This window comes from Colletotrichum phormii (genome assembly GCF_030913505.1).
Source record: "Colletotrichum phormii strain CBS 102054 chromosome Unknown BDP81scaffold_5, whole genome shotgun sequence".
Taxonomy (NCBI): Eukaryota; Fungi; Ascomycota; class Sordariomycetes; order Glomerellales; family Glomerellaceae; genus Colletotrichum; species Colletotrichum phormii.
In genome coordinates, this window is record NW_026851447.1 from 587,879 (window position 1) to 603,884 (window position 16,006).

General features: G+C 54.9%; 7 protein-coding genes across 7 annotated transcripts; 4 read left to right on the top strand and 3 right to left on the bottom strand.

The window, feature by feature from the left end:
• The first annotated feature begins 677 nt into the window (after positions 1 to 677).
• BDP81DRAFT_421032 (uncharacterized protein) lies at positions 678 to 1,448 on the top strand. The gene has a single exon (XM_060589895.1). The coding sequence runs from the start codon at positions 1,107 to 1,109 to the stop codon at positions 1,398 to 1,400; it is 294 nt and encodes a 97-aa protein (XP_060448067.1). The 5' UTR covers positions 678 to 1,106; the 3' UTR covers positions 1,401 to 1,448.
• A 1,769-nt stretch (positions 1,449 to 3,217) lies between these two features.
• On the top strand, positions 3,218 to 3,915 carry BDP81DRAFT_177560 (uncharacterized protein). Its single transcript, XM_060582232.1, has one exon. The coding sequence runs from the start codon at positions 3,311 to 3,313 to the stop codon at positions 3,809 to 3,811; it is 501 nt and encodes a 166-aa protein (XP_060448068.1). The 5' UTR covers positions 3,218 to 3,310; the 3' UTR covers positions 3,812 to 3,915.
• Positions 3,916 to 5,622: 1,707 nt separating this feature from the next.
• Positions 5,623 to 5,904, top strand: BDP81DRAFT_177575 (uncharacterized protein). The gene has a single exon (XM_060582233.1). It carries the CDS (start codon positions 5,683 to 5,685, stop codon positions 5,854 to 5,856), a length of 174 nt encoding a protein of 57 aa, XP_060448069.1. The 5' UTR covers positions 5,623 to 5,682; the 3' UTR covers positions 5,857 to 5,904.
• Positions 5,905 to 7,682: 1,778 nt separating this feature from the next.
• BDP81DRAFT_512480 (Apc15p protein-domain-containing protein) lies at positions 7,683 to 9,711 on the top strand. Its single transcript, XM_060595796.1, has 2 exons — positions 7,683 to 8,079; positions 8,173 to 9,711. The coding sequence occupies exons 1-2, from the start codon at positions 8,044 to 8,046 to the stop codon at positions 9,421 to 9,423; spliced, it is 1,287 nt and encodes a 428-aa protein (XP_060448070.1). The 5' UTR covers positions 7,683 to 8,043; the 3' UTR covers positions 9,424 to 9,711.
• Positions 9,712 to 10,222: 511 nt separating this feature from the next.
• BDP81DRAFT_177614 (uncharacterized protein) lies at positions 10,223 to 11,634 on the bottom strand. The gene is made up of 4 exons (XM_060582234.1): positions 11,455 to 11,634; positions 10,890 to 11,126; positions 10,675 to 10,768; positions 10,223 to 10,569 (listed from the first exon to the last, which is right to left on the bottom strand). Exons 1-4 carry the CDS (start codon positions 11,463 to 11,465, stop codon positions 10,363 to 10,365), a joined length of 549 nt encoding a protein of 182 aa, XP_060448071.1. The 5' UTR covers positions 11,466 to 11,634; the 3' UTR covers positions 10,223 to 10,362.
• Positions 11,635 to 13,168: 1,534 nt separating this feature from the next.
• On the bottom strand, positions 13,169 to 13,582 carry BDP81DRAFT_391567 (histone chaperone domain CHZ-domain-containing protein; the record flags this gene model as incomplete). Its single annotated transcript, XM_060587558.1, has 2 exons — positions 13,169 to 13,347; positions 13,423 to 13,582. 2 exons carry the CDS (start codon positions 13,580 to 13,582, stop codon positions 13,169 to 13,171), a joined length of 339 nt encoding a protein of 112 aa, XP_060448072.1.
• Positions 13,583 to 14,528: 946 nt separating this feature from the next.
• Positions 14,529 to 15,859, bottom strand: BDP81DRAFT_369151 (uncharacterized protein). The gene is made up of 2 exons (XM_060586582.1): positions 14,988 to 15,859; positions 14,529 to 14,908 (listed from the first exon to the last, which is right to left on the bottom strand). The coding sequence occupies exons 1-2, from the start codon at positions 15,509 to 15,511 to the stop codon at positions 14,845 to 14,847; spliced, it is 588 nt and encodes a 195-aa protein (XP_060448073.1). The 5' UTR covers positions 15,512 to 15,859; the 3' UTR covers positions 14,529 to 14,844.
• Positions 15,860 to 16,006: the final 147 nt, after the last annotated feature.

The window sequence follows — 16,006 nt, forward strand, 5'->3', positions numbered from 1 at the left end:
CCAAACTCTACTCCCGAACCGGATTTCTACGTCGTCCGGAAGTGAGGGAGCACCAGGTAAACTGAGAAAGGAGTGAGAGCCTGGTGGTGGTAATGATTCCCGACCCCGGTTCTCAACGACGTAGAGCCAAGACGGGCGGACAAGCATTCCGAGCAACAATGCGCAAAAGGTAGCAAGCAGCAACACATGCAACCAGCAATGGCGGCAGAACGTGGCTCCAGGAGGGGCATTGTCGGTAGCAGTGGAAGCGAGGCAAGATGAGGCGAGCAACGCTCAAACCAAGCAATCGAAGCCGGGGATGGAGGGGCAAGCTAGGACAATAGCGAGCAAGCAGCTGGCAAGCAACAGTCCCAGCCGTACCCATCCAACCCAAAAGCAGCTCAGACAGGATCAAGCAAATGCAAGCCACTGCAAATGCCCAAAGTTGTTTGGCGCTGTCTCTCCTTTTGCCGACCACAGCTGGACAAGCAGACAATGTGAGATGATTGCAGCATTGCCAGTGTCAAGGCCAGTGCCCGCAGGGCAGCATTCCATGCAGAATGTGGTGCCGGCGCCGGCCGTGCTTCCTAATGCTGTACCGCCACAAGGGCTGTAGCCAATGAGAAGCAGGCTGTTGCCAAAGCATGCGGCTAAGAATGGTGACGCCAGTCGCCGGCCCCAAATCTGTCGTAGAAATGGGGGAACAAGCACATGGTCGCACACGCCAGTCCCGCCTGTGCTAGGCCGCCACCGGCCGACAACCCCTCCAAGATTTTTTTTTTTTTTTTTGGGTGTGTTGTTTTGGCTTGGGGGGGTTGATAGGCGACTGCAAGCTCCATTCCCGCGGTGACCTTACATCACACCCACAGGGATTACGACCAGGGGTCGCTCGTCTGGGCCTACGGGTGTGGGGTCGTCTGCAGTCGTAGGCGCATACCCAAGAGAAAAAGGGTGCATGTGTAGCGCTGTGCAGGAGAGAATGTGCGACTGTCCCAGAAAAGAGAGTTGGGACGGAGGACGGAGATGCCAAAATCGCAGCGTATTGATGCGCCGTCAAAAGCCGTTGCCGTTGTTGCTACTATTTTCAAAGCCATTGGTGTTGCCGACGCTGCTCTCGCGGCTAAGATATGGCTCAGATTCGCTTCGCCGTGTTCGTATGGTCTGGTCTGGTCTGGTCTGCTCAAGTGCTGCTTTCTCGGTATCTCGGTTGTGATACTCGTGTCTCTCTCTGTTCTTCTGCGCCTTCTCTCACATACTCACGCCTTGTGATTCGATTCTCGTCTCTCTGTGCGTCTTGCTGTTGGGCCGGTTTGGACGGTTGGTGGCATTGTGTGCAAGGCAGATGGAAAGGTAGTGGGAATGGCATGACAGTGTCTCGGGTCATGAGACGTTGGTCCCTATGTGAGCACATGTATGTTTAACTTACCGACAGGCTTTGGGTATTGTAATGGACCGTATGTGGCCGAGATGTTTGCGCAGTGGGATCGAGAGGGTTTCTTTTCTACCGTCGTAGCACCGCGCGTGAAGAGTGGGAGGGCGGAAGAAAGAGGAGAGTAGAAAAGGTGGGAGGTGGGAGACGGGTAGCCTTTTATGAAAGGTTTGGTGTATTGGCCCAAGTGTGTGGGCGAAGACGGGAGAGAGAGGAGTGGGTGAAGGAGGAGGAGTAAAAGTCCTGAGTCGGCGCTGGGCCCAAGCTGGGGGAGGGGGGTGGTTGGAGGGGGGGTAGCAAGACGGGACTGACAAGATGGATGGGAAGGAGGCGATCGCCGGCGGCCACCCGAACGACTAGAGAACCCAAGACCAGAGGAAGCCAATGCAATTTGGATGAATATGACGGTTGTGTATGGAGACAACAGGAAAACGGGGCAATGAGTTCGGAGAGCACGAGAGCGAGGAACGGACGAGGCGCGGAACGACAATAACACGGCAGAAAGGTCCTTTTCGGGATACTGGCGCTTTCCTGACAGAGACGACCGATGGGCTGGCACTTGCCTTCTTACTTTTTTCTACCTTACCTTGTGGCAAGCCGACCAGAAAAAGGTTTAACCAACCAGCGGTCCTCTTATGCAGAATGTTGATCCACTACCCAAGGTACAGGCAGACAGACAAGGCTAAAGAATATCCGTCTACTGGAGAAATCATACGGCCCCTGGTAATTTGCGAGGTGCAGTTGGCTCAAGTACTGGTGGTGCATATGCGCTCTGCCTCTCTCTTTTTTTCTCTCTTCTCATTTTTTTCATGCGCGTTTCTACTTCTACTGAGAGGGGAATAGACCGAAAAAACAGCAGTGGGGGTTTGCAGCAGACAAAGTGGGATGAAATGGCGGTACGTACCGACCCCAAATGCGAGAGCTTGCAAGTTGCTGCAGGAAGCACTGAGATGGGATGAGAATGGAGGGAAGGTACGACCTCGGACCAAGAAATAGAGATGGGAAGTCATGCAAAAGCCGGCAGGAGCAAATGGAAGGGGAGGAAAGAGCCCAAAAGAGGGGTACGTATCGGTGAGAGAGGCTCCGTGGACGGCGCGGCTGTGTCTGTGCACTGCTGCTGCTGCTGCTGCTGCTGCTACTGCGACTGCTGCCTTCCTCTCGGGCGTGTCGGTCTTTCTCTCCCATCCCATCCCATCCCATCAGGGTGGTCTTTTTTCTGTTCTCGACAGGTACGCTTCTTCGAAACTCCAAGCAGACTGCAAGGTGTAAGACAGAGCCATAGTACGGTGGGGTCCGAACAAGTTATGGACCTTAACAGAGGGCGAAGCGCGGTCCAATCAAAGCATCGATCAATCCAACATGTATGTCTCCCATTGGAAGAGTCTGGCGAGAAGTCTCCATTTCTCTGACTCTTCGACAGCGCACTAACACAACGGGACCCGTGGGCTGCTTGCGGGTGCCACTCTCCGCCCCGCCTCCGGTCCATGGGGCATGCGTCGTCTTCTCTCCTGCTCCGTTTTTCGGTCCATGATCCATCTCTCTTCAGTGGGCTTCTCTCCTGGTCCTCCAACTTGATGCCACCATTTCCACCATGCCACCACCCTGCTAGCCTCCTTGCCTCCCACGACATTGCCTGGGAAGCCCGCCGCTGTTCGACTGCTACCATGCAACAAACCTTGGAAATCCCCCCTTCCAGGTGGCCTGTCCACGGGTGAATATGGCCTGGAAGTGGACCGGTCCAGCGCACCATTCTGCCCCTCCACGGCTCTGGCACCCCGGGCCAGCTTGACAATCGCCCACCACAGCGGCCAACGATGCTGCTTCTGACGGGGGACCATGCTTTCGGGAAATGGAATAGAAAACCCCCTCTTCTTGAGTGTTAATGAGTCCTCCTAGAACCACATGCCAGCGAACACCGCACATCGGCCAGAAGCAAGACACCATCGACACACCACCCGCCTACATAGGAAAACGGCCATTCAGACAGATTGGCAGCCAGATCACCACAGAAGAACCGCTTGCACTGTCAATCTCAGCCTTCTCAGGCCAATGTCTCGGCTTTTGAATGCTACACAGCAACCACTCCCGGCATCCCACGCTTCCCCGGAGTGCCCTACACTTCAGGATGTTGATGATCTTCCGCCACGTCAACCTCGATCGACTTTCCTCCCCGTCGGCTCACCCATCACCCACCATCCTAACAATCGATTCACCCACTCACCATCTCGCGCTTCCTCAAAAGTCTCTCCATTGCTCCAAACCTTCGTCTCAAGCTACCACCAAAGGCAATACGTGCCGCCAATCTACTTCCCCATGCGCCACCACCTACTCCTCCGGAATCCCAACTGGGTCCCTCCCACCACGGCGGGCGTGCCAACGTTGCTCTGCGGGGTCCTCCCCTGACCGTTGGGTGTTCCGTCACGCCGTACTACCGGCCTAGCAACGCTTCACCCCATATCCGCATTGCTTGCCTACTGTGTTTTTCTCTCTCTCGTCAGTTGAACGACGTTGGATTCAAATCTCGAGGTAGGACTCCGGGCGGGCTGCCTGACGTACAGTACAACCCGGTCGCCTCATCTGGGGGAACATGGGTGACGACAGAAAGCATTCCTCATCTTGCTATGTCAACGCTGCCGACATTGTTTCGGTCAAATGGGCACTCCAATGGGTACTCGTCTTTCGACCGACAAACGCATCTTGTTCTATTCGTTTCATTCCGTACGGATATTCCGCCCGGACTCTGCACGCTAGGGAATGCCACGCCTCGGGAGCTATATACCATATTCCGCCTCAGAGTCTTGGCCAATGGCGGTGAACCAATTTCAGGCCGACCAGCTTGAAGAAGATCCGGCGAGTGTATATGACGCCGGCGGCGACCGGAGCGTTTTATTGCGTACCTATTTCGAGGGCCTGTATACGGCACCTCATTTCGCGGATTGATGTTCTTTACGCCTACCCGCTCCTGGGTTCGAGTGTCCTTCAGAAAACCACAGAACACCATGCCTTCCGGCACTTTGCTCCGCGAACCAGACGCTGTGCGCACCTGCGACTCTGCTTCGGATGTATTCCGAACGTCATTCAGCGTTGCGTTTGCTCTACCTACTCAAGACGTCTTGGAAGACATCTCGGGTAGTCACCCGAGACTTTTACGCAGTGCTACCAGACACGGCGCTGGGCTGTCAAACTTCTTCCGCACATCCCGGAGAGCAACAGCCTGTAGTTTATTCGGCCTCTCTGGCGAATCCCGTTCCGCTCAAGCGTAGCTTGCGGAATACTGTGTGTAAGAGAATTTTGACACAAAAACCCAGCGCCTCGGCCAAAAATCCAGCAGCAGAGATGCACCCCACATACTCCATGCGGGTCAAGCAGGGGGTACCCAGTCGTTTTTTGCACTCTCGAAACGGAGTCGTTGAAAGGTTAATGTCATCAACGAGCAAGCTTTGAGCTTGCACCAATCAGCGAATTGCATTTCAAAGACGCCCTTGGCCAAAGTCGCCTCGGATCTTGGGGCCCCTGATAAACCGCAGGATGCCCCCAAGGAATTGGACCCGGACCCTTCTTGGACAAGGGCCAATCCAGCATCGATGCAGGTGATTGGGTGAGCAAGTTGGGGGAGGGGATGGGATGGTGTTGAACATCTGTTCCATTTCAGAGGCACGCTTGCACATGCTGATGGGAGACTTACCTGTTGTTACTTTGCTAGCGTGCAGAACCAGCATCTGTCAACTGGGTGGCTTCAATGTCTCGCGGCCCTGCATGCGCTATCTGTTTTTACTGCACTATCAACCGGGGCAAATTTGAAAGATGGCGAATTTCGAGATCAACCAAGCTGCGTCATGGACTCGATGTTGCGCAGATTCCGAGCTGTTTCCGAAATCCTATCGCGAATGAGAGCGGTCGGTATATCTCTTGTTTGCCTATCAGCCCTCCGATCTACGGAACTTGGTGGTGTCCACGGCCGGCTGGACGGCAGCGGCCGACGAAGGACCAGGGGCATCTGGGCTGCGACCTTTGCCTTTTCCTCAAGCGCCTGCGGCGGCATTGATCACGGATACCGATGGACGGACCGACTGACAAATGAGCCCCCCCCCCCCCCCCCAACACAAGATCCGCTCAGCAGAAGGGCGCAGCTTGAGTGCGGTCTGCTCCGCGAAAGCGATGTTCCAGGCGCGGCGCACGTCGCAACTGCAAGCAATACGGGCTTTACGGGAAGGCTAGCCAATGGCGGGCAGCACCGAGCACATGCAGGCAGGGAACGGCGCGACAGCAGAGAGATGAGATGGGAACACGTTCCGTTGCTGTACAGAATGGCACTCGAAAAGGCAACTAGTCACCCTCTTCATTTTGTCCGGCATATCATCTGGCGAGTTGGGCGTCTGACTGCATTGCAGCATCGACAGTTGTTGCCCAACTCGAAAAGGGTTGCTGTCAAAAAATCGACAACTTGAAATTGGAGAAGCCGGCCAATCACAACTAGAGCCTCATCTTCAACCGTCTTATCTCGAGCCAACCATGGTGGCCACTCGTTGCATCTGCATCTGAGCTATAGCAAGCCAGGTATCACCCTAGTCGGCACATCCATGCCAAGTGCGACCCCGCCGACCGGAGGCGTTCGAGATCTCGCAGTTCCCTGCTCAGCATGACCCTGTCTGTGTCCATGCACAGACGTTCGTGGTCTCTTGGCTTCTGGAGCTGGAGGGGAGGGGGAGAAAAGGAGAAGAAGGAGGGGGCCATCTCCGACGGGATTCCAACGTCCAAGGTAGCCTGCTGAGAAGCGGCACAGACATGCCAGCCACATGAAAGGCACTTCCGCACTCGGTGATGAACCGCCTGGGAACGACGCATGCATGGGCTACGTCACAAGTGTCACCAAAGTGCACAAACAGATGCTTGTTCACACACGCACGCAAGTACATATCATAAGTATTTTTGCTCTGGGTTTAAAGTTTGTGAGAAAGGCTGGTCGTTCCGGGACTGACTTAGGGTTTCGCAGGCTAGCCTGTCGACCAGCACGTGTCTGCATCCTTGATCTGGATGGACAGAATACTACAACCTGGGAGCGGTTATGATCACCTATGCCTTCCTGGAGCAACCCTCCATCTCCGCACCTGAGCAGCAATGACGCTTCAATATTATAGGAAGCCGTCTCATATTGGATCCATGCGGTCGGCTAGAACACGGGGACGAATAAACAGCTCTGTGATTGTAGTCACAAATCAATTGTCCAGCTACACATGTCAGTGACATACCAAGCCCCATACTTGGAGCATGTTTAGCGGGCTTCTGGTCGGCAACTTGAACAACAGGAATTATAAATGTCTGGCCCGGCTCTGGAAATATTTGTTACGCATCCATTCTCACACACGTCTTCGTGGAGTTTGTCACGACACGAAGCGAAGCTGGGGCCGACATGGCATCTGCCATTTACCCATAGCGCTAACCAAGCCCCCCCCCCCGAAGTCGGCTCGGCCGTTCACCCTAACTAGGGCCGGGCGGATGTAACCCCTGGCTGGCGTTCTGGGACCTATATCGGAGGCGGCCACGCCCTCAGACCCCATCCCATACCATCTTGCAGGGGGGCGTCTTGCTTAGTTGCTCGGTATTAGGTCTAGGACAGAAGCGAAAAAAATTAACGGGCAGAAGAGAGAGTCCACTCGAGTCAGCCCATGGCCGCGAGGAATTCCCACAAAGCGGAAATATGGCATTTGAAACCTCCACTTGCACAGCCAATGCCAGCAACTCCGAAGTCAGCGCTGTTCCGATTCTTTCCGACGAGACACATCAGAGCGGCGCGGGGCGAATGCGCTGGTCCCTCGTTTCCCCGTCGCTATGCGAATCAATGACAGACGAGAGTTGGCTGGTGCAGAAGCGTAGAGAATGTGAAAAGACGGAAAACGAATTCAACCCCCCTGTTTCCACTTACCAAATGAAAACAGTAAACCCCCTTCGAAACGAGGAGACGTAGGCGTCTGAGGGCTCAGCCCACGCAGTTTGGGTGAAACCTAGCAACCAGAGAGCGCAGACTCAACAAGTACGGTCTGAGATTGATGCGAGGCAAGCTGCAAAGCAGTTCTGGCGGTGGGAAACTCATGGATCTAAGTCCCGACGGAGGGAAGAGTCACTCGGTCGAATTGGCGGAGACTCTCAATTGGGTTTGAGCAGATTTTTTTTTTCTCTAATGCTCTGGTGTTAGCCTGACGGAGGGGTATGAAGATGGCAAACTCCCAGGCACCCACACATTGCTTTGCGACGAAGCCATCGTGAGTGTTCGAGTCGTGGCACGCTATGAAGACATGTCGTTGAATTTATGAGGCAGTCGACCACATTTCTGCCGCCCGCAATGAAGCATCGTGACTTCCTCTTCGCAGGGATTAAGCGCGCTAGGCGCGGCGCGTCTGGCAGTGTGGGGTAGACCCTTACCACCCCGGCGAGTACGTACTGTCGAATTGTTTACTCTTTGCAACCTCGCGACAAGCAACTTGCAGCGGGGTCCTGTGCCAATTGCGACGAAAGCTCTCGACAGCTACGAAACACCTCCCATTCGGCTGTCTCTGACATTAATTCTTTTCCGCGCATCAAGGCATTGAGTCAGTCGCAATTCTAGAGCATTGCCTGACGGCATCCTGCGAGTCACAATGTTCGGCCTCCTACCAGACCTCACTCCACGAGATGTAAGCTCCCCGACCTCAACTTACCTCTCCCAAACCATTCATTCCCCTCCCAGCGCAACTATCGCGGCAACCATCTAACCTCAGTATCAACAGTCACACTCAATCTGGTACACCTCCTCCCGCAGCCCAATAACCCAAGCCGCCCTCCTCGAAGCCCACGAACACAACAACCACCATGGCTCCTCCGCCCAGCAACAACAGCAGCAACAGCAGCAACAGCAACAACAACAAAACAGCTCCTCCTCCCGCCGCGCAGGCCACCTCCTCATCGAACGCTCGGCGCTAGCCCGCCTCCGCGCCGACGAGCACACAATGGACCGCCGCAGACTGCACGTGCAAAACTTTGGGAGCACGTGGCTGAAGCCGCCCGGCGTGCCCAAGACGCTGCACCAGATCCGCGAGGAGCGGCGGGAGCAGGAGGAGCACGCTGAGGCGATGAGGCGGGAGCAGGTTGCGCTCGAGCTCGCTGAGGCGGAGGCGGGCGGGGCGGATGGTGATGATGGTGGGGGGCTGGGGGTGCTTGGGGAAGGGGGGGAGGATGGGGAGCAGGAAGAGGAGATGAGGGATCTGGATGATGAGATTCCGGATGCTGCGGAGGAGAGTTTTGGGTTTGATGGTGGGGAGGATAGTATGGCGGATGATTTGTCGTCTAGTGAGGGGCGGCCTCTTTCTCTTGACGAGAATGATGATGAGGAGACTGAGGAGGAGGAGGAGGATGACGACGACGATGAAGATGACGATGCGACGGCCGTGGATGAGGACGAGTACGAGAGGCGGGATGGTCTTGTCGCGGCGAGGATGCGGATGGCGGACGACGCCTTCAGACAGGCCATGGCAAGGGGCGACGTCGACGGCGACGACATGTACGGCGCCGAAGAGGAGCTCGAGGCCTCGGGGCAGGGCCAGATGCTCGACGAGGAGGACCTGCTTGAGCCCGGCGAGGACGGTCTTCTCGACGTCGACGACGACGGCTTGGGTATGGGCGTCGACATGGACGCCGATCTGGACGATGAGATTCCCGAGGCGGAGGGGCTGAGCGGGGTGTATGAGCATACCGACTCGGAAGTCGAGGTGAGCGGGTTGACGAGCAGTGTTATTAGCAGTGGTGGGGAGGAAGACGACGACGAGGATGAGGAGGAGGAAGGGGATATCAGTTTTGCGCCGAGGGCTGCGCCTTTGAGGGCCCCGTTGAGTCCGACTGGGGATCGGGGACGGGGAAGCGCTGCTGGTGCTGCGAGGCGTCATCATGTGCCGAGGAGTAGTATGGATCTTAGCGGGTTGCTTTCTGCGGATGGGAGTAGTATGATGGATAGTAGTCCCAATATGAGGGCTCATAGGCGTTGAGGGGATGAGAGAGAGGAAGATGGAATTACGATACCCCCTTACCCGTCACACACATTGTTTGAGAGGCGCGGAGCTATAGACGTAGAGATGTCCCCCGCGTTCGCGAGTCTAGCAAAAACAACATGCATACACCAACATTCGAGGTTTAGAGATGGTAGCGCGTAGTGGTCGCTTATCGCGAAGTCACAAAGCACAAGACACGAGCAACCAGTAATTAGTGTGGAAAGTTCGTAAAATAAAAAAGTGTATACACGGCCATTACAAAAGCTTTTAATTTATGTCCCAATACTTGACAAGTGAAGGAGAAACCACAACCTCTTCCTACCCCTCTCCTCAGATGTATGCACACCCCCTAAAGCAAAAAGAGACCATGCCCTTCTGCCCACTCTGAGTCCTTCATATCAGGACGTCCTTTCGTGATCATTCATCTCTTTCCTCATGTCCCAAATGCTGTGAAAAGGAAACCAAGACCCCATCAAGACTCTCGTGCTCTCTCCTTTAGACATGGATGGTTCCAGGCAAATAGAAACTGTTTCGAAACGCCTCCAACGCCGAGCATGCCAAAAATGGGTTGCTTCCCAACCAGATGCACCGCACCGTTCCGAGAGAGCTGTTACACCCCTCCGCGTCCGCTTCCTCCTACTCGTTTCTGTCGCCTAGAACATTCGACGCGGACAGCGCGTTGATTTCAATCTCCCGAGCTCGCTGCGCCCTGTTGATAATCGCGTTGGCTTGCAGCATCATTTATTTCCATATTGATAACCTCGGCAGAAGCCCACGTAGCAGGAAGCCGTTCACCCCCTCCGAGCACGAACAGTGTTCATGCTTGCAGATGTACGTGTTTCGTAATCACGCCCCTAACGATCAAATCGCGCGTCGTCTTGTCCCTGCTTTCTCGCTGGTCATAGTCGTAGCCGTAGTTCTTCGGTCCGGCCGCATTTAGAAGAGCCAGACGTACATGAACAAGAAACACACGGCCGCGAAGAAGCCGAGCCAGACCTTCCAGCCGACGCCCGTCTTCTCCGCCATGACGAGCATGCGGTTCATGGTCCCGCGGATGCGCAGGCGCGTCGAGTCGAAGCTGTCGTTCATCTTCTCTGCCAGGGCCGAGGAGTCGCGGATCTCGTCGCCGATGGCTACCGTCATCTGCGCGCCTCATGATTTAGTTACATGTTATACGTCTGGGGACGTTGCATGGGAGATGGCGGTGATGCGAGGGAAGGGGGGTGCGGGTGAGGAGGCAGAACTTACGCTCTTCAAGATCTTGACTTTGCCCATGATACCCGCGACCTGCTCGTCATTCTGGCTCTCGAGCTCGTTGAGCACGGCGTCGCTGTACTGGCCTCTAATATGTAACAACCGTCAGCAAGTTGACACCAATCTTAGAGAGCTTCTCCCCCTTCTCCAGTCATCCCATCGCAAACGGGACTTCCAAAGGTAACATGAGGAGCTGTCTCGTTCCGTACCGTTTATTCGGCGTCGCAGGCCGGAACCCCCGGTTCGCGTCAACACCGAGGTGGCTCCCACCCATGGGCGGCCCAGGCGACGCGCTGCCGCCCGCGTAGCCGTAGCCGTACCCACCGCCCAGTCTGGACGGCGAGGCGCTGACGGGCCGTCGACCGTTGTCGCTGCCGCCACCGCCGGTGTAGCCTTCGAAGAGGGCGCTGCGGGAGTCGCGCTGGTGCAGCGAGGAAGCGCCGAATCTGTGTTTCGTAACGAGTCAGCACACTGCTTACGGGGATTCCCGATTGTGAATGTTATGTGCTGTCGCGCAAAGCGGGTGGTCGGTCGGTTCGCTCTCGCTGGTGGTTCTGCTTGTCGGCCTCGTGGAGAGTTCGTGATCGAGGGCGGGGGCCGTCATCACCACTTTGCCGGTCTTCAGGACGGATCTCTCCCCGCTCCCTCGACACTTTCTCGAAAGCCACCTGCGAAAGTCGCAACCTAACCGCGAGCCGTTGCTTCCCATCCAGCGATTCCAAACCGCGTGCGTTGCGTGTTTGCTGGGTTTTCCGTCGAGTCTAGTATACGCACCTCGAAGCCATGGTGTCCTAACCGTCGCGTCCTGTGTCGCGCGCGCACAGCTGCTGCCTCGAAGCCAAAAAAAGAAAAAGTGTCAGATTTTGGGTCGGCGTGTATTGTAATAGTACCGGGCGTCGTCCGCGACAACACGTTGAAATGTCTCGAATACTTGAAGAGTTGTTGCTTCAAGAAAAGGGGTGGAGGAGGTGTTTGGTGCTAATTAGACAATCCCGATAACAAGAATCAACTTTTTTCTGGTTGGCCCTTGTACAGAATCAGACCTCTCTCGTTCCTTGAACCCCTGGAAGTTGTGTTGTCATTCAATGTCGGTCCGGTTGGTAAGGTGTGCTAGAGCAGGGGTCTATGCTATGCGGGCAGGGTATTCGTAGGTATGTGTCGAATCTCGGCTGGGCGATCTCTATAATTTTTGTTAGCGGCTCAAACTCCCTCCTTTTGACTTTTGACGTCTGTGGTGGGTTATAGTCAAAAACGAGGCGAGCTTGCTGGGGTTTCATGCGTGGGAAAGGGGAATGGAATGGGAAAAGCCTGACACGGTGGAAGTTCGCGTAAAGTACCTCCAGCCAGCTTTACACTCTCAACGGAGGTAGAGGGGAAGACACGCCCCTCGGTTTCCTGGCCACATCCAATGTACTTTGCAACTCTGACATTTCCATGGTTTCCCCAAAAGCCCACGGCCCGCTCACAGCAATTTGGGTACGTGTCGTCCCGCTATCCAATCGAAAACGGAGATGAACCTAAAAAGTCCCGAGCAAGGCACCAAAGGATGAAAGCGGACGTCCCTTCCTGGGCCCGTCTCCGGCTGGAAGTCTTCCCTCCGGTGCTGACAGCGGAAGGAAGGACGGGCCTACTCCGTACACCAGGTACCTAAGTAGCTTATGAGCATCTCCATCGACCTCTCGTTAGCCAACTTCAAGCTGTACCAGCAAAGACCTTGCGCTTTAAGAACCTCTTCTAAGACCTGATTGTTTACTCGAGGAGGCAATGACAGCCCCGGATGCGTTTTGTTTATATTGACTACACTTGTTCCTTAAACCGAAGAGTACGTACACGCAACTTGTCAAGGCAATGCCTGTGGTGTCAATGTCAGTACTTGCCTATGTAGCTCTGCTTCATGCACTGATCAACGATCGAGCTGGCGAGTGGATAAGCTCTTCCTGGACTAACAAGAATTTTGCTGCAAAACAAAAACACGGGCGTCGCATGTACCTATGCCACTTCCGCAACATCATTCACTACACACGTCAACATGCACAGGCATTCGGGACCGCTCATTGTCGCATAATCTTCATTTCCATGGCACTCGTAGTCAAGGTAGTGACATCGCGTGCTGAACGGCCTGATAAATAGAGAGCCATCCCGCCGAACCAATATCAGGCAGGGGGCAGCAGATTGATGAACATCACCGCCACCGCCGAAAAAGCTGCAATATCAACCGAGGCTCTCAGCCGCCAATGTCCAAACCCACCAAGTCTTTTCATCGACGTAAGGGGCATGCAAATGTTTATCAAAGCCCTCTTATAACTTTTGTGTAAACCATCCACCGCCCCTCCTTAACATTCCCGTTTTTGTCGTCATGTGTGTGTCGTGCCGTGTCCCAATAACCGTCATGATTGGTGATGAACCACCACCGCCGCCGAGACCGCCATCCCGATGAAGGGGGGGTGTACGAAGGACGGAAGAAAAAAAGGAGGAGTAAACTCGCTTCTTAGTCCTCATCCATCTTGGACTCGTCGGCCGCGAAGTCATCGTCGTCCTCGTCATCTTCCTCCTCGGCGGGGTTCTCCTCGGCAGCCTTGGCGAAGTCGATGACACGGCCACGGGTGCGGCGACCGCCCTCGACAATGTTGCTCAGGTCAATCTCCTCCATGCCGTCCTCCTCGTCGACTGTATTCGCAGGCATGTTAGTCAAAGAAATCGCAGGTGCGCGGTAGACTTGTAGCAGCCGGGGTTCGTTCTTACCAGCCTCGGGGGCCTCGGGGGCCTCCTCCTCATCACTGGAGTCCTCATCCTCGTCCATGGCGTCGCTCTTCTCAACAGGCTCCTCAGCGGCAACAGCCTTGCCCTTGCCCTTGGTCTCCTCGGCGAGGCCAGCAGCGACGTTCTCGTTCTCGGCAGCCATTGTGTCTGTTTCGTGGATTTTGGGTGGTCCTGTCAAGAGTTTGCGCAAAGGGGGAGGGAAAAGAGAAGTAGTTGCTGTCGCAAAAAGTTGTGGTGGTTGGATTGGGAAAGTTTGGGTGGGAGGGTTGTACGAATGGAAGGTGGGAAAGGAAAGTGGAGGTGAAGCTTTGCGCAGGCACGTCGATTGATTTATCACTTGGATCGTACCTACACCCCCCGGTCCTGGTCCCAGCTTTTAAGACTGCCTGCGTGGAAGGACTCAAGGAATGCCTTCCGCGCAAGGCTTGTGTGGTGCAGCACACTGCAGGCTCCGTCTCTGAGCAACGAGCGCTAGCCTCAGATTGGGCTAGAGCTGATCCGCCTGGCGCGCACGTGCCATGTCAGACCTGCCTGCTATGCCTCCGAGATTACCTAAGCGAGAGGGACGCTGGAGCCGAATAACAGCGCTTCAGCTGCAGTAGGAATCAAACCTACGTTACCAAAAAGGAGCTTGCCAAACGTAGGTACGCCAATACGCCGTACGGGCTTGCCAGATGCAAAGAAAAGGAAAAAAAGAAGAACCTATTTCCACAGTATGCCCATCGATCAGGTATAACAGCATTTCATTTGGCGAAGCTATATTTCACAGGATGGAGTGTTATAATCTACATAGCTTCCTTGGGATGATGTGTTCTTATAGGTAGTCAATGGGTATTCTGTGGAAGCAAGTCCTTCTTTGGTGCTTGGCATACTTATGCGGAAAGTCCACAGCCAGGCGCCTGCTTCTTAGGTCATGTGCCTGAGCTCTCGCATCTAAGGCGTCCTGGATGGCAGAAGTCGAATGTAAGACTCGGCGGCTTTGGAATAACAGTCCATTATACATGACATGAACTCTTGTCGTACCTTTTACAATGCCGTCTAATTGGCTACAACAGAAATCTTATGCATCAAGATATAGCTATAGCCTTGTGAAGGGGAGCCACGGAGAATGCATTTGCGATCGTTTCAGGACCGATTCTTTGCCATACGGTTGACTGTTGTATATCAGTCTTCTAGTGTTTACTCGATACTATAGCAAGGGAGACATTTCTTAGTCCAGGGGCAGTGAGAGCCATGGGCATTGCCTGAGACTCTTCAGGGTCAGATGAGACTAGTTGATCCCTCTCATATCACCGGTAGAAGCAAGGTCCCGGACACGTACGCGATGCCATCAAATGAGGCACCTACTTCGCGGGTGAACGTGGAAAAGGTCTATTGGTGTATCTTCATCGCCATTTACTTCGTCTATTTTCCATCTCCTCCACCAGTGACAGTCATCAAGACGACAATCGCAATCAACCACCAGTACCTGAGTCTCAACGTTAGCAATCCACTCATCACAGACCCCCAAAGACAAACAAGGCAAGGGAACAGCAACAGCAACATACTTTTGCCAAAACGGCTTCTCCTCCTGAACAACCTTGCGTCCCTCAGGACTCAACACAACAGGCTTGTTCAACTCGGGCGTCTTGCCCTGCCCCGCGACCCTCACAACAGCCTGCGGTCCAAAATCCCTCGTCGCGCCCGCGTCGACCCGCACGCCCTTCACCCCGGCACCCACGACCTCGCCCGAGACGCCGTCGACGCTCAGCACAATGTTGGGCTGGTACCCCTTAGCAAAGTTCTCCGTCGAGGCGACCGACACGCTGGAAGTCCACTGCGCCGTGGCCGGATCGTAGACGCCGACGCGGACGAGCTTCGTCGCGGCCGGGTAGTCGGCGAGTTCGGGGGCCTCGAAGGAGGTGACGCTCGCCTCGGCGGGCCGTTCTGTGTCGTACTCGACCTCGGCGAGGAGGGTTGGTTTTTGTTGGGTTGCGAGGGAGACGGGTTCGATGTAGACCTTTGCGAGGCGGGTTTCGGCGGCGGCGAGGGTCGCTGCGAAGAGCGCCGATAGGATCGTTGTCGCGCGCATCTTTGCCGATTGATGTTTCCGTATGTAGACCTAGAGCCCCTTCCGTGAGATGCGCTTAGGGGAACGGCGCTGGGTGTTTCGAGGTGCAAATGCGAGCAATTGCAGATGGAAGATGCTGGAGGGGGGAAGTTCTATGGAGCGCTGGGTTGAAGGTCGCCCGGGGTTAGGTCGGCTGAACACCTCCACTGTATCTTACCCCAGACACGACCATTCAGCCAGGCCCCAAACAATCACCAACCTGCCCGCTCTGGAAGCGTCTCTTGTGTAAAGAAGTCTGGCGTTCTTGGATGCATTGTACAGACAGTACCATGTCATCAAACTTAAATCGCGCGTGAATATAGAATCATTCAGAACAGTGTGGTATTCATTACCGCTATCACTCATAACCATTCAAAACATCCCACCTTTCCAAACGCCGCTTTGCCATGCCTCTCTGGCAGCAGTGATGCCCGCCCGTTTTTAACAAAATGGAATTGACAAACAAAGGTTTACCCT

Excerpts from the sequence above, each read along its gene's own strand:
- BDP81DRAFT_421032 (XM_060589895.1), top strand. The coding sequence starts at position 1,107 with ATGGCTCAGATTCGCTTCGCCGTGTTCGTATGGTCTGGTCTGGTCTGG.
- BDP81DRAFT_512480 (XM_060595796.1), top strand. The coding sequence starts at position 8,044 with ATGTTCGGCCTCCTACCAGACCTCACTCCACGAGAT. Across the intron at positions 8,080-8,172 it reads CAGACCTCACTCCACGAGAT|TCACACTCAATCTGGTACAC; the intron begins GTAAGCTCCCCG and ends CAGTATCAACAG.
- BDP81DRAFT_177560 (XM_060582232.1), top strand. The coding sequence starts at position 3,311 with ATGCCAGCGAACACCGCACATCGGCCAGAAGCAAGACACCATCGACAC.
- BDP81DRAFT_177575 (XM_060582233.1), top strand. The coding sequence starts at position 5,683 with ATGAGATGGGAACACGTTCCGTTGCTGTACAGAATGGCACTCGAAAAG.
- BDP81DRAFT_369151 (XM_060586582.1), bottom strand. The coding sequence starts at position 15,511 with ATGCGCGCGACAACGATCCTATCGGCGCTCTTCGCAGCGACCCTCGCC. Across the intron at positions 14,909-14,987 it reads GAGAAGCCGTTTTGGCAAAA|GTACTGGTGGTTGATTGCGA; the intron begins GTATGTTGCTGT and ends GTTGAGACTCAG.
- BDP81DRAFT_177614 (XM_060582234.1), bottom strand. Across the intron at positions 10,769-10,889 it reads CCTGCGACGCCGAATAAACG|AGGCCAGTACAGCGACGCCG; the intron begins GTACGGAACGAG and ends GTTACATATTAG. Across the intron at positions 10,570-10,674 it reads AAGTCAAGATCTTGAAGAGC|ATGACGGTAGCCATCGGCGA; the intron begins GTAAGTTCTGCC and ends TGAGGCGCGCAG.